The sequence below is a fragment of the Sturnira hondurensis genome, unplaced genomic scaffold (assembly GCF_014824575.4).
Source record: "Sturnira hondurensis isolate 20B ecotype Veracruz unplaced genomic scaffold, ASM1482457v3 Scaffold0014302, whole genome shotgun sequence".
In the NCBI taxonomy this organism is placed as follows: Eukaryota; Metazoa; Chordata; class Mammalia; order Chiroptera; family Phyllostomidae; genus Sturnira; species Sturnira hondurensis.
In genome coordinates, this window is record NW_028086933.1 from 8,104,585 (window position 1) to 8,121,726 (window position 17,142).

Consider the following 17,142-nt stretch of genomic DNA (forward strand, 5'->3'; position numbering starts at 1 on the left):
GTGCAGTGGTGCCTACAATTAAAAAATTATAATATATTATTATCACCAAAACAGTAACTTTGCTTTGGGCACTTAAAAAGCTCAGAATATGATAAAAGATCAACTTGAATCATAGATAGACCTGGCGGGGTGACTCAGCTGGAGCATCACCCTGTAAACTGAAGGACTGCAGGTTTGACTCCCAGTGGGGGCACATGCCTAGGATGCTGGTTCAGGCCCCAGTCGGGCACATAGGAAAGGAAACCAATCACTGCTTCTCTCTCACATCGATGTTTCTTTCCCTTTCTTCCCTCCCTTCCACCTCTCTAAAATCAATAAGCATGTCCTTGGGTGAGGGTAAAAATAAATAAATAAAAATAAAACACAGATAACATAAGATTTAGTGATGCTCTGTACGAGATAAGGGAAATGTTGTGCTGGTTTTAAATAATCAACAAGAAATTAAAATCCTCTGGAAAATAATTAAAATTTGGACACCCAAATGTCTTTTAAATTGAGATATTACTCTAACGAATATTACTGCATTTTCTTGCTATGTTTCTCTAGTAGTTTAGATGCCAGATAGAAGGCCTGGCACGTGAAGCATGGCAACTGGACATGCTGGCAGAGGAAAAGGAAAATGTGACAAAAAGGGCTCCTCAGGGAAGCATACAATTTCCTTTGTTCATCTAACAGAGTACGTCAACATCAACAGGTTTCAGCTATGACCTACACTGTCATCCCTGCTCAATTACTATAGAAAAGCTTAAATTAGCTAGCATCTAGCCCACAGAACACAGGGCACTGCAAACCTTACTGCCAAGATGTCGGAATGCAGAGCTTGTGGCTAGCTCTCTTGTGGATCCTTATTCCTCCAAAGCCAGGACACTCCAACTGCCCTCATTCTACCACCTTCCCCATTTGCTAGGAATGTCCACATATGTGGCACGAAATAGGACAAATTCCTTCCAAAACTACTCATGCATGTAGAGCTGAGTCAGCTTCCAGTACCACATGCCAAATACTACTTGGCTTCTAATATATAGCGTGCCAAAGACCCAGAATACCACAGCTGTCAGAAATTTTAGGGGCAATTGATTCAAAACCCTAAGAGGTTAAATGACTTGTCCAAACTGACAGTGTTGGTGGCAAAATGGTCACAAATTCAAGCCTCCTAACTCCCAGTTACCCACTACCCTGAGAGAAGTGGTTTATTTCCCTCAAACCCAAAATACAGCAGTGCGTACCCTGGTGTACTAAGAAAACTAGCATGGAAGACCACTTATTTTAAGAGTGGATTATCTCTTACTTGAGATGCTTTAAAATCATATTTAAACAAGTATCTGGAGATGGATCATTGTAAGAATAAGATCATCTACTGCCTCCAAGTTAATAAATTTTAAAATTATATTAACCTTTATATTATAACGGTTATAATTAAGGTTTATATTAATCAATTTATGAAGCTAAAGTAGGCCCTGGCCAGGTAACTTAGCTGATTAGAGCACTGTCCTAACGTGCCAAGGACCAAGGTTGCAGGTTCAATGCCTGCCAGGGCACCATGAATGTTAGTCCACTAAGTACATGAATAAGTGGACCATCTCTCTCCCTCCCTCTCTCCCTCCCTCCCTCCCTCCCTCTCTCTCTCTCTCTCCCCCTGCTCCCTCCCTTCCTCCCTCCCACTCACCCTCACTCTAAAATTCAGTAAATTAAAAAAACTAATCCAGATCAGATACAAACATCAATTATTCAACATTAACTTAAAGTTTGCATATCTTCACTGAAAACTCCACATTAATGTAGTATCACTAAGAGTGCAACATTCTACATAGCCCCTAACCTGAGGACAGACAAAGACTAACTCATATGTGGACAATTACTCTGCCTTTCTTACTTACATAAGGCAGAACTATTAGATGTTTCCTAAGGCCAGGCATGTGCTCTAGTGTTAAAGTTCCCATGCAGTCCACCAGCCCAAAATGGGGCAGCTTTTAATCTAGACCCATCACAGAACTTGTATTCTGTATGTAGTATGGCTATTTTCACAGCATTGGGCTAGATGCTAGAGAAGAACAGGAGATGACTTTCAAACACAGACCATGTAACAGGACACCAATTATGAATGAACTTTATAGACATTATCTCATAATCTTCATAACATGAGGCAAGTTGTATCATTATCCCCTTTTCACAAAGGAGGAAACACAAAATTTAACCAAAGCTAATAGAAGGCAAAACTTTGACATTTCTGCATTCTGGCTGAGAATTCTAACCACCTCAGTGCCTACCACCACATTTCTAATTGGGAAGCATGGTAATCTGTTCTGAAAGAGTTTCTCATCATAGACTCAGATTTGACATCTCCATACTACAAAAAACTTTCAACTCCACAATAATCCTCAGAGAAAAACTAGTGTCTAGATCCACTCAGAATTCTAAATAAATAAATAAATAATAACAACAAAAAAGAAACTCCAAGCTCCAAGTTCAAAAGATTAAAAGCTTTTCTTGTCTGTAAAACACAGATCTCATGGGTTGTTGCATGAGAGGCTGAAATGACAGAAGAGGCATAAAGCACCAGCACAGGGTCTCACACACAGTAGGTGTTCAGTTAAGTCAGCCGCTGCTTTCAAAAACACCACCTTTCTTCAGTACTCACGGTCCTCAAAATAGAGTTCCGAAAGGGAGAAAAGCTACACAATTCATTTTCACTACAAGGTGATATACAACTGTAAAAAAAATTCTGGCTAAATGTACTATGACTGAACCATAAAATTTTAATTCTAAAACCCATTTACAAAAACAAAAACATAGATTAAAATGTTGAATACAAAATTGTAGTTAAGGCTACAACAGTAACTCTATACAAATAGTCAAGGACTAGATTTCAAAGCAGAAAAATAAAAATTGTTGTTAGTGTGGTCAAATTACTAATGATTGTTTTTCTTTTTAAAGTTCCCCTCATCAAAGATCCAAGATGGCAGTGGAGTAAGTGGAAGGTACATTCACCTCTTCTCAGGGCCAAAGTGGAATCACAGTTAAATTATATAATAATTAATCTGAATAACCAACAGAAGATTTGCTGAAAAGAAGACTTATAATGAAGGATTTACAGCAGAAGCCACATCGAGACTGGTAGGAAGGACAGAGAAATGAAAAGGGCTGGTTCTCCCACAGGTGGCAGCTGAGGTTCCAAAAAAAGATATCTCGGCTGCAAAAGTCCCCCCTGAGGAGTATGGGGTCTCAACCCCAAGCTCAGCTCCCCAGCCCAGAGCACCAGAGCCAGGAAGATGCACCCATGTAACAGCTGGCTGTGAAAATCAGCAGGGATTCACACACAAAATCTCATTCATGGCCACTCTGGTGGAGAGAAGGCAGAGCAGACTATAGTCACATGAAGAGAGACTGGGGTTTGTGACTCTGGGGAGAGAGCAGAAGGGACAGCTGTCAGGACCCCTGTACTGAGTCATTCACCACACTGCAGATGCCATCATTCTCGGGTGGACCACTCCCTCCCATACAAAATCAGCCTGTGGGAATGCAACAGCCCCACCATTTGGACTCCCTGCCATCCCGTGCTATGGAGCTTCTGCCCTGCTGAGGGTCAGCTGCCCAAAGTGGGGTGTGGAGGTCTGGGCAGACTCAGACAGTGTCAGGAACCGAGTTGCATGGCTTTGGGACAGAAGCCATTCCTTCCACCTTCCCATGAACCTGACTGGTGCATCCCCCTCACAGGACATCTGCTGGCCCTACCCTCTCGACTGCCGGTGCCTCTACCAACCCAGAGCTGGACAGAATCCGGGACACACGGAGTTGTGCATTTCTGAAGCAGGCACCCCATCCCCTCTCGCCTTCTTCTAAGCCTAACTAGCACCTACTTCCTCACAAAAGATCCACTAGCCCATCCACCTGACTCCCAGGGGCCCCAGCCTGCTGAGATCAGGCTCTGGGCAGAGATCTCAGGTCTCTAGATCTGTCCTACTCTGCACAGACTAAGTAGTGTGTCTCTTGAAAGGGGGCCTTTTTCCCTCATACGCCCCTACCGGAGCAGAGCACTGCCTTCACACGGCCCAATCTCAGTCTGTTCGGGCCTGACAAAATATTCCGGCCTCACCCCAACAACTATAGCAGATCTACCTAATAAATAGAAACACAGAGAGACAGCCAAAATGGGAAGACAAAGACACATTTCCCAAATGAAAGAGGAAGAGAAATATCCAGGGGGAAAAAAGCTAAATGAAATAGAAGAAAGGAACTTATCAGATATAACTCTATAAGGAAGCTCAAGGAACTTAGTGAAAACTACAAGAAACTTAGGGAGAACTACAACAGCATGAGAAAGGACAAAAAAAGATTAAAAAAAAGAACTGTCAGAAATGAATAATACAATATCTGAAATGAAGTATACATTGAAAAGAACGAACAGTAGGGTTGGATGAAGCAGAGGACTGAACCAGCAACTTGGAAAACAAGGTGGCAGTAAACTACCAGTCAGAGCAGGAAAAAAAAAAAGGAATTTAAAAAAATGAGGACTGTTTAAGGGACCCTTGGGACAACATGAAGCATTGCAACATCCACACCATAGAGACACGAGAAGACAGAGACCAGGGATGAAAAGCAAGAACGGCAACCCAGACTACTTTACCCAACATGGCTTTCATTTAAATTAAAGGACAAATACAGAGCTTCTCAGACAACAAAGAGTTAAAGGACTTTGTTACCACCAAACCAGTGTCACAAGAAATGTTAAAAAGTCTGCTTTGAGAAGAAGGGCAAAAAAAACTGGAACATAGTTAAAAGAATGGTAATAGATATGTACCTATCAAGAATCACTTTAAATGAAAATGGTTTAAATGCTCCAATCAAATGACATAGGGTAGCCAAATGGATAAGAAAACAAGACCCACCCTGACCAGGATGGCTCAGTTGGTCAGGCATCGTCCCGCAAAGCAAAGAGTTGCCAATTCGATTCCCAGTCAGGGCATGTGTCTGAGTTGCGAGTTTCATCCCCATTCAGGGCCTGTGCGAGAGGCAGCTGATCAGGGTTTCCCTCTCACATCAACGTTTCTCCCCCTCTCTTTCTCCCCCCATTCCCTTCTCTCTAAAAATAAATAAACTTTTTTAAAAAAAGAATGAAAATAAGACACACACACACATATATGCTGTGTACAAGAGACCCACCTCAGAATGAAAGAAAGATACACACAGATGGAAAGTAAAGGGATGGAAAAAGTTATTTCATGCAAATGGAAATGAAAAGAAGAAGCTGGAGCAGCAACACTTGTATCTGACACCAAAGAAACACCAAAGATTGTAAGAAAATATTACAAAGAACTGCATGCCAACATATTGGACCGTCTGGATGAAAGGGATGAATTCCTAGAAATGTAAAAGCTTTCCAAACTGAATCAGGAAGAATCAGAGAATCTGAATAGACAGATTACAACTAGTGAAATTGAAGCTGTAATCAAAAAATTGCCAACAAATAAAACCCTGGGACCAGATGGCTTCACAGGGAAATTTTACCAAACATTCAAAGAAGAACTAACACCCATACTTCTCAAACTATTCTAAAAAGTTCAAGAGGAGGGAAAACTCCCAAGATCATTTTACGAGGCCAGTATTATCCAGATTACAAAACAAGATAAAAACACTACAAAGAAAATTACAGGTCAATAGCCGTAATGAACATAGGTGTTAAAATCTTCAACAAAATATTAGCAAACCACAGCCAGCAATACATTAAAAATATCATATACTATAATCAAGTGGGATTTATTCTGGGGACGCAAGGTTGGTATGTTGATAGAAATTGTGTTGAATCTATAGATTGCTTTGGGTGGTACGGACATTCTAATGATGTTAATTATTCCCATCCATGAGCATGGTACATGCTTCCATTTATTTGCATCTTCAAATAAATGGAAGCAGTGTCTTACAATTTCTGAAGACAGGTCTTTTACATCTCTGGTTAAAGTTATTCCCAGGTATTTTTTTAAGCAATTGTTGTGAATGGGATTGTTTTCTTAGTGTCCCTTTCTGATAGTTCACTACTGGTGCATAAAAATGCAAGTGATTTCTGGACATTTATTTTGTATCTTGCCATTCTACTGAATTAATTTATCCATTCTAGTCATTTTTTATGGAATCTTTAGGTTCTCTAAGTACAGAATCATATCATGTGCACTAAAATCTAGGAAATCTCTCTTTGCAACATGTTTTCTGATATATCTCCTCAGAGAAGGGAAGCAACAAAAAAATAAAGAAACAAATGGGAGTACACCAAACTGAAAAGTCTTTGCACAGCAAAAGAAACCATCAACAAAATAAGACAACACAGTAGATGGTAGAACATATTCACCAATGATACATCTGATAAGGGGTTGATTTCCAAAATTTATTTAAAATCTTGTGAAATTCTACACCAAAAAAACCAAACCCAATTAAAAAGTGGGCAAAGGACCTGGATAGACATTTCACCAAAGACAGCATACAGATGGACAACAGATTTTGAAAAGATGTTTAACATCATCAGAGAAACGCAAAGTAAACCATAGTGAGATATCACTTCACGCCTGTCAGAACAGCCACCATCAATAAAACAACGAACAACAAGTGCAGGTGAGGATGTGGAGAAAGGGAACCCTTGTGCACTGTTGGGGGGAATGCAGACGGGTGCAGCCACTGTGGAAAGCAGTATGGAGACACCTCAAAAAATTAAAAATGATCTGCCTTTTGACCCAGCAATCCCACTTCTGGGAATGCAGCTGAAGAAACCTGAAACACTGATCAAAAGAACATAAGCACCCCTATGTTCATTGCAGTATTAATTTACAATAGCCAAGGTTTGGAAAGAGGTCCAAGTGTCCATCAGTAGATGAGTAGATTAAAAAGCTGTGGTATATTACACAATGGAATACTATTTGGCTGTTAAAAAGAAGGGGATCTTTTCCTTTATGACAGTATGAATGGGCCTGGAGAGCATTATGCTAAGTGAAAATAAGCCAATCAGAGAAAGACAAGTAGCATATGATTTCACGTACATGTGGAATGTAATAAACAAAGTAAACTAGCAAACAAAATAGAAACAGATTCACAGATACAGAGAACAAACTGACAGCTGTCAGAGGGAACAGAGCTGGGTGACAGACAATACGATGATCACCAGAAGGAAAGGGGGGTGGGAGAAGGTAGAAGAAGGTAAAAGGAAGATAAATGGTGATGGAAGGAGACTTGACTTTGGATAGTGAACATCCAATAAGATATATAATTCATGTATTACAGAATTGTACACGTGAAGCCAAATAATTTTATTAACTAATGTCACCCCAATAAATAAATTTTAAAAAATAAAGTTCCCTTCATATTACTTTTTAAATTTCTGTAGTAAAAAGTGTGCTTTTGAGTTATTTCATAATATGCTATTATAAATAGGTGTCCATTGTGCCTAACTTGATGGGAATCTATAGGAAAATTAAATGCATTTTGAGTCTGCTGAGCAACAATAGAGACAATCTCTCCCTTCCACAGAAATATATACACAGTGCTCTTCCCCTACATTCCTCAGAACAAGCGACTCCAAACAACATCGTGCCAGTTGTAAATTATGCTCCTACACTACCATGCTTCAACATGATTTAATAACATGGAGAAAGTACTAGCATCAAGAATAAAGGGACTCAAAAAAGAAAAGAACCTGAATCTTCCTAATTTCAATCATCACCCAGCAAGGTTTCTCCAAGTGTGGTCCTGGGACCACCTACAGTGGTAGCGTCACATGAGATTCTTTTCAAAATCTAGATCCCCATCACCACTAACAACCCACAAACCTACAGAACTGGAATCTCTGAGAGGCCAGAGTTTGCCATTTCACACAATCTCCTCAGGTGATTTTCATGCCCACAAATATTGCAAACTGTTGATCCGCAGACATCATGCAAAATTTCCAGCAGAAGAAACAAACAGAACTCCAACTCTGAACTGATCATTCAGTTCTTTCCTAATTTCTCACAACCGCCAGCTCAACTAAACCAGGTGGAGCGATCACAGGTACCAGACTTCCCACAAACCTGTTGTCTTTCCTGCCTCACCCGTGAATCTTCCCAAAGAGCAATTTTGCAAACTTTATCAACAGCCTTAAAATGCCTGTCTCTTTTGCCCCTCAAATTTCACTGGTAAGAATTTTTCCTTTGACGATAATCAAGGATGACAAAAAAGGTTAGACAAAAGCGTTTAGTGCAGCAGTACTGATACTCCTTACCTGCCATTTCTGAAATACGTACACTGCATCTGGCCCTGCTGGGTGCTTTACATACAGCATTTGCAACCCTCATAACCTAGAAACCACTTTTGCTCCCCATTTTAGAGATTAGAAGGCTGAGGCTCAGAAAAGATATCCACCTGAACCCTGGCCATGCAACCAATAAACGAAAGGAGCCAGGATCTGAATCTCGGGCAGTTGGAGTACAAGTATCAGGCTCTTCCCACTGCCTAGCCACCGAAAAATGTTCTAAAATGTGCTTATGTTTAAGCAAAGTGTGATTATGTCAGGGGAATATTATACAGCCACTTAAAAATCACGTTCTTCAAGAATCTCTAATGAAATAGAAAATACCTATGATGCAATCTGAGGTGAAAAAGAAGAGAAGTGTGATCCATGTTTGGAATTTAAGGGACACAAGTCACACAAAGTTAGGAACTATACATATCTTGTTTTGTCTGCAACCCCAAAGCCTTACACTGTATGTGACATATCTATATTTTTCATAAAAATAAGGTATATGTGGGCCAATGTTTTTAAAGACAAGGAAAAAAAAACCCAAAATGCTATCAGTGGTTATTGTTCCTGGACTTGGGCCTTAGGGATGATTTTTTCTTTTTCTTTTTGACATCTGTTTGTACTTTCAATAAGTAATAAGTTATTCTGTAATAAGTTTGTCTCACTTTCATTATCAGAAATAAAAGCAATGGCCAATGTTCAAGTCCTATGGTCAAGCATCTTTCTATGCATGAGACATAGTTAAGATCCAGATCAACTCAATATGTAGACTAATATGTGGTTTATTGTATTCACTATAACAAAGAAACTCCTTGATAGGTAGAAAGTGATCGCTACCTTTTTATATGCCAGTATCACAAATGGGAGCAGGATTTAGTACTTGTTACAAACACGAATGCCTTCATCACCTACAGTTACTAGTCGCTCAGTAGGGAAGAAATGGATTTACAAATGTGTAACATCTATACAGTGTTTATATCAATGGTTTGTGCATTTTTGACACTGACCAAAATACTAGTACCACAAGTACTAAAAAATCTAAGGGGGTGGCTTTTGCCACATAACAAATAGAGATTCTTGCCAAGGTCGCTCCCACATGCTGCAAAAGCCATTATAAATTAATATCAAATTTTGCCTCATCCCTGGTAGTTTATTAATAGCCCTTTTACATAAAAGAATCTATATGGTCACTATTATCCCATGCGGGCTTTTTAGGGTTTCTTATTGTACTTTTTCCCATACCATTTATCATCCCTATACTCGCTGTCACCTCCATGCACCCTCACCACCCCATTTGTTTTTCAAGAACTGTATTTTAGAATAAATCCAGAGTAAGCCAACTGTTATATTTAATTAGTTCATCACTCTGGACAATTTCACATAGCAAAACATGACACAAATCTGATGCTAATTCTACTATCAAACTGCCTCCAAATTGACTTCATCTCCTGAACAAATTCTGACTTTGTTGACCAGATTATACTTTAGCAAACAAACTATGAAAAAATCAAAGGGCAGAAGCCTGAATTAGAGTGAACCTGCTAATTCTAAAAGGAATTTGAGATGAGTGGTGGGTGGGAAGGAAGAGAGACGGGAGAAAGAATACCATATAGTGAAAGGTAGAATGGGCATTCGTATTGTGTAATTTTCAATGAAAAAAAAAAAGCATTTGACATGGAGAAAACGGTGGCATTAAAAAAACGATGGTTATAGGACTTAGTGGCCTTAGGTCCTATTTGTAAAAAGAGTAACAGAATGAAAACAGCCTTATATGATCAAAGGTGTTTCTTCTCTGGGATTTACACTGACTCCAGGATTATGGAAGGGGTGGGGTGGGGGGAAGAGAGGGAAGGAAATCCCATCTATTTATAACATTACCAAATAATCTAAATTTCTAAGGATTAATAATGCAGGTCAAAAATCTCCAATCCAGGTAAGTTTTTGCTTCAGTCACAACTTGAAATTCTTGTCACAATGCCCTCTGCTTTGCCCATGTAGGGAATCCATGGGTTGGATCACTCAGCATCCATTTGGACACCTTTCATCCTTGCCTACTTCCAGAGAAGCTGGAAAAGAAGTCGTGTTCCCAGAATCTTTTGTAGCGAAGAGTGGCAAAAAAAAAATACAGATGGAAGTTTTAGGAGACAGAACCCTTTATTACACATCGAGGCAAAATCTTGAACAGAAAACAATTTTTGTTCCCCCCTCTGCCTGCAAAGACCACAGAGCAACTCGAGGCATAGCCAGCCAGCCTCCAACAACAAGGCCGAAGGCCACAGGCTCAGGACAGCAGAGGCAAGGCAGCAACTCGCTGGCCTCCTTGGGCAGCTATGGGGCCTGCACCCCTTAGTCCCAGATTTTTGGTTAGATGAGGAAAATAACCTCCAGCTTGTTTAAGCCACTCTGCTGGGTTTTCTGCTAATAGAAGCCAAATACATTCCTGCCTGTTAAACTCATTGATATGACAAAACTTTCAGTGTTTTAACTCATCAATGATCAACTAAACCAACCACCCCACTCCCCAGTCTTCAGAGAGATAAGATTTGCTGAGAGAGTATTCGCTACTGAGTGGTTAATCCACACCCATGCATGCAGGGCTGTGAGGTCCACTTCATTCTGTCCTCACAGGACTCCAGAAGAGGCCAAGTTAGGACCCCCAGCCGAGTCTGATGGCAGTCTCTGAGCTTGTCACTGCCAAGGTACACAACCCGTGATGGATTTTTTCATTTAGATAATAAAGTAATCTTAACCTTCAATTCTGCTCCCTGGCTCAACTGCAACTCTCCTAACAAACTTTTGAACTGGAAGAAGACTTTCACTAAAATATAAATCGCCCCTTCCCCTAAAGGACAAGGATTCATATGCAGGTTTTTTAAAAAAAAAAAAACCTGACAAGAATTTTGCTTTCTAGTGTTTGGATAGATCTAGAGATCTATCCGTCACAGGGCACACAGCCACGGCGGGGCGAAGATCTACTGTGCACCGTGTGCCCGGTGCTGGGAGAAGCATTGCGCATGCACTGTCTTGCATTCAGTGCTCATGGATTATCATCGTGATAATATTATGGTCATTACCATCAGGCAGCTATCATTGTTCACAGCACCCCCAGGAGATGACACTATTACTGTCCCCATCTTACAAGTGAGCAAACAGAACCCATTAGCCCAGCTAGAGCATCTTCTTTAAAAAACTCTCTTTCTAGACACCAGTAAACCAGTTCAGAGCAACATAAAATTAGGAGGGAAATGAACTGACTTTGCTGCTAGTCTATAGTAAAAATATAAGAACTGACGGACTCAAGATATTCAAAGAGTGAAAAATACTCAAGGCAGTAACCATTACAATAAAGAAGATGTAAAGCCCTACCATCCTTAAGAAATTTGTAACTCCGCATTCATGTCTTACATACTTTCCCTTGCTATGTACTCATCCACCTTTACGAGGGACACTGAGCTACGGGGAAGGCCAGTAATAATATTTTGAGAGCTGTGAATGTTCATGTATCGTAAGGCCATTTAATTCATTTTCCAATATATTTTATTTTCATTTTAAGAATATGAATCTTACAAACTATAATTTATGATGAATATGGTTATTACTAGTGTATTCAGCACTTCCCACATGGCCAGCACTGTGATGTTTTCCATACACCTTTTTTCTCTTAATTATCACAGCAACCTAAGGATGCAGGCACTATTATCAACACCCTCTGGGAGAAATGAGTCTGCCGGTGATGAATTTTCTTCCCAAACTCCCTACTGAAAGATAACACCGAGATTCAAATCCGAATCTGGCCCAGAGCCCTGTGCTTTTAACCACTAAGCTTTATAAAGTGATTTGTTCTTGTTTATTAGCATTAACCAAACAGTAGCCAGAAAACTATATTAAGCTTAACTCTTATTTACAAGTATTTCATTTCCAGTACTCCCCATATTCATGTATTTTTATTTATCTCTCGCTACTCCCACAAAAACACCTAAAAATTATCTATTCACCTAATCTTAAGACAGTCGTTACTGAAGTTTGCCAAATTAAAGAAATAACATAATTACTGCTCTTACTTTTAATGAGTAATGTCTGATGCCCTAAGTTAGTGGCTAGTTCTGAAGCTCAGGCAAGCAGCAATAAATGATCCCAGTTGTGCTTAGGTATTTTTAAAATGCGACATGGTTTTTGAAGTCTTTAACAGCAATATCCTAAAAGCCCAGCAGATGTCAACCTCAATTCATGAACACAGGACATTTCCCCTCTTTTAACACTTCCTTCCTTCGATGATGAAACTCAAGAGATTCTGCACTTTTTGAAAGTACCTATGCTTCTAAATTTTATATAGGAATATTTCATTGTATTGTACACACATACGTTTTTCAACATAAAAAGTATAATGGTAAGATGTAAACAACCACAGAAAAAGAAAAACGAGTTAAAATACAGTTTCCATGTGTGCCTCTCAGCACTCCAAACTCTAAAACTGCGTGGGACTCTTCTCACCTATTTATTTTCTACCCCTTCCAGACTTCCCCCTATACCTCTCCTCCCTCTTTGCATTTCGTAACTCTCATTTAACCGACTTAAATGAGTCAACACTGTGATCTCACATGAAACATAAAATCCAAACTTTGAAGACCGATATTAAATCAATTAAAAACAATTTTTCTTTAGAATTAACAGTGCTGTTCATGGTATCCATCCCAAGACTGGCTATACTAATCAAAAAACTAAACTAAACTTGAAAATAAGTTATCATCTATAAAACTGTTAACTAGTAAAATTGACAACAGTCATTTACATTTAAACAAAAATGCCAGCTACTCTGTAAGGCTGTTCCAAAGTAGTTATTGGGCCCCCAAAAAAAGAAGGAGGAGAAAAGAAGAACTAGTGATTTTTTCTTAACTTTTCAGCCCGGTGATTTTATCTGTATCAATGCTTTGGGGGGTCGATGACAATCCAAGAATGGTATTTCATGTCTGTGACCACTACTGCACTCCCCAGGTTTCAACCTCACTGAATTTTTGGTCCATTGCGTAGAAGAATTTCTCTACTAATAAAAATACAACCCATTAAAGATTAACTTGCCCCCAGGACACTCTCTCTGGAAACAAATTCCAAGCATTATAATCACCAATTTGCACTGTGTAGACTTAAAGGCAGATAATCTTATTTATCCTGATTCAGACGGGAAACCTGCACATAGTTTAAGGAACTGTGAAAAGAAAAATGGCTAATCCAAATTCAAAATAATCAGAAACCCAACCAAAGGCAGACTTAACTTACTTGGCACTTTTCAAATGAAAGGGTTTTTTCACTCAAGAATACTTAACCACATTAGAATATTTGTTGACTAGCTCAATTTCCTCCCTTGGTATCTCTTTTACTTCCACAATTATGGAATTGATAAATTTTTTGTTCCCTTTATTTAAGTATGTACTATATGTCAGAAATTGGGATAGGCACTAGAAATCTTTTGAACCATGTTGTAACACTTATTATTAATACTGATAAGCAACTGATACATATTAAGCTCTTATCAGTGTGGCAAGAGTTCGCTTAGCGGGCATTATCTCTTTTAACACCGGCAAAATCCTAAGGGCAGACTGAAACAGAGAAGGGGGGAGCTGCCCCAATGCCCCTCAGGGATTTATCTGAAGCTGGGTCTGTGTGATTCCAGTGCCCGCCCTGACTAACACCCTCTGGTATAAAGGGGTAAGGCACAATTCTGTCTGGTTCAGAAAACTAGTCTTATTCCTTCCAACATGGTGGTTCTACATAATCTGACACGAACCACACATCACAAAATGCCTGGGGACACACTGCACGGGGTTCCACTGTAAACCGTGTTCAAAATTTACTTTCTTAGAAGGCATAATTCACTTGTTGGTAATTTTGGAAAGTTAAAGCACTATGCTCAACCCTTGAAGAATTCTTTGGGGTTAAAATATGAAGGTTTTATTATATATTGGCTAGTGAAAAAATGTTAATAACTCTGTTAAGACTTTCTGTAAAGGGAGGATTGAACTTACCTATAAGAACTTACCACTGCAAAGCAATATTAAACCATCTGGTGTCAGAATACCATATCTACAAATGGGAGAACCTTCACATTTAAAAATGCCCTACCCATATTTCATTTCATTCTAAATGAAAATTAATTATTTTAAAAAAAGAAATCTACTTCTAAAGCTCAAGTTATGCATGAGGGCTTCCTAGAAGCTAACTTCACAGTCGTTATTTGCATGTGCATGGGTAAAACAGATAAGGAAGACATATTACCATTGGAAGATCCACCAACTCCAGATTTATGGAGAAAAGAAATTGGAAACTTGTTGAAAAGGCAGGTATGTGGTATGTCAGTTAAATCCAATCTCTCAACAATATTTTTCTGCATAAATGTAGTATTATGTTTCATAACCAGGCACTAGACAAAAAGAATCATAAAACAAATGAAAGAACTAAAATGGGTTATCAAAATGCAACTAGGGCTTTAATTTCCAAATCCGCTTTGAAATATTCTTATTTGAACAGTTTATTACAGAAGTAACTGTCCTAAAAAGCCACATAATTTAAGGGGGGAAAAAAGAGGAAGAAAGAGAGAATGACAAGCACTAGGGATGTTTATCAATAAAAATAAGCAACAAGGGAGATGAATTTGTAGCTTATCCAAAAACGCCTGCCAAACACTCCTGCTATTTGTTTCCACCAAGTTATTGTTTTGGAAAACATGTTGTTCTCTCTTAAAATAACCTGCTTAAATGTTCTAAAAAGCCACTGCATTTCCAGAGGCTAAATAGCTCCCATACTGCGATGCATTGACTGATAAAGTCAAAGTAAGTTATGCATAAAGCCACACACCAAAAAAAGTTGGAAGGCTCCCATGCTCCCTTGTTGTAAGGACACTAGCTACTGAATGAATCCACTACTCGCCCCGCGTGAAACTAACACCTGGTCCTCTGCAGTACTTTAAAAATGACAGTCATTCAAAATACTTTATTTCTCTGGATGAAGAAATAAGTCACATCTGTGGCTACAGTTAAGCTAGTAATTAACATTTTAAGGAAGGGCAGAATGACCTTGGACATTTGAGCGTTCACTCTGAGAACTCCAATCCTCCCTTTAAAACACAGAATTTGTTTTCGGTCCGATATGGTTAAAGCTGTTATGCCTGGGAAAGTCCCAAAGAAACTAGGGAGTAAAAAAAAAACCAAGTTGTGAAAGACATAGTCAGAAACCCATAGCACTGGAAGATTTTTATGAACTTATTGTAACTCATGATGTGTTTTATAGGCCTGTCAGGAGATGAACACGTATTGTGCTCCAACCCAGAAGCACTGTCCTGACACAATCCCCAGCTTTGGATGCTCACCCCCATCCTGGCCCCTCTGGCTCCAGGGTGGAGGATGGTGGGCGGAACTCCTGTCTTAAGCCTTGACATCTGCAGAGCGTTTTCCAATAGCCAGACAAGGCCCCTCAGCTGGAGGAAGTGGATACTGACAAGAGGAAAGAGAGAAACAGACAGAAAGAGAGAGAGCTAGAATTCAAGGCTGCCAGCGAGTGGGGAGAGTCACACATACTCCGTACGGTCCAAGTGGGTTCGGATGGCACAGCCCAGGTGTCCGCACTAAGGCTGGCATCTCCAAAGTCCAGCACGCAACTTGGGCGCGCCGTTACAAACTCGGCCTTAGACTTTTCTGGAGCCAGCAAATTAGCACAGGGTCCCCGGTGCCTACAGACCTGAGCGGCGTGGAAGGGTGGAGAGTCCCGCTAGATCGCCACTCCATGGGTGTCCCCCAGCTCCGCGGGGAAAGGGACCAAGAAACTAAGTCGGCTACGGGCCGGAGTGGCGGGCGCTGGGACGCGGGACGAGGATGTCCGGAAAGGAGCTGGGGACGCAATAGGGGAGTAAGAGAACGCGGGGGGGATGCCTACCTTGTAACATGGCCTCAAGTTTCTTCCTGTCCACGCGGAAGCGCTCCTCGCTCCACTCCGGGCTGTGCAGGGACGCCCCGGCGACAAGGTCGTCCTCCGAGCCAGGCATGGGCGAGTCCGTACTGCGTTCGCTGTTGGAACCGGGGTCCGACTGCGCCGCCAGGTAGCCGGGCTCGCCCTGGGCGGCCATGGTGGGCGTGCGTTGATCCGGCTCTGGCTGCAGCCTCCGCTGTGCCTCCGCCGCCTCCGCTTGCCCGCCGGGCTGGTCTAGCTCCCCGCGCCGCGGTGCTACCTCGTCCGCCCGCAGCCGCCGATGCCGCCGCCAACACGGCCGCCAAGGAGTCCCCGGCGCATCCCAGCCCCGGGCGCCGCCCACACTGCCAGCCGCCCCGGGTCCAGTCCTCAGTCCTGGGCCAGTGGCTGCACCGCCCCCAGCCAGCAACGCCCGCGCGAAATGAGCGCGCCGCGCAGCCCGCGCATCCATCCGCTGGGCTCCGGGCTCCCTCCCCGCCCGCCGCCTCTCCAGCCCTACGCTCATTGGCCCCGCAGGCCCACGGGGAGCCCCGGCGGGCCGGTGGGCGGACTCGAGCGCAGGCGGGCGGCCCCTGGCGCTTGCACACACTCTCGCACACAAACTCACCACGTACACACTACCTCTTTTTTGCATTTAAACGTATAGATCTTGTCCCATGCACGTACTTTCATAGTTCAAACACATTCTCCAAGTTCAAGACCAGCACTCTCCTGAACGCACACTCAGTGCACACACAATTTCCTTTCTACTTACACACAACGCGTTATACCCTAAAATCCACAACCCCAGTCCATCCCACAAGTTGGAAACAGGAGGGAAAAAAGAGAAGAGCTGCGGAAAGAACAATGTCCATCTCTTACAGACATCACTTGTGGTCATTGCTCCAGTGCAGTTCATTCCTCCACTGACAGTTCAAACTCAGATCGCT

At 41.3% G+C, this 17,142-nt stretch overlaps 1 protein-coding gene across 3 annotated transcripts in view; it reads right to left on the reverse strand.

Annotated features, from left to right (window-relative positions):
- The window catches only part of BICC1 (BicC family RNA binding protein 1), a 275,205-nt gene extending 258,575 nt beyond the window's left edge, over positions 1–16,630 (reverse strand). For all 3 annotated transcript variants that reach the window (XM_037062751.1, XM_037062750.1, XM_037062753.1), the window contains exon 1: positions 16,181–16,630. In XM_037062751.1, the coding sequence (XP_036918646.1) occupies positions 16,181–16,370 (190 nt within the window). In that variant the 5' untranslated portion in view covers positions 16,371–16,630. The remainder of the gene's footprint in view (positions 1–16,180) is intronic.
- Positions 16,631–17,142: the final 512 nt, after the last annotated feature.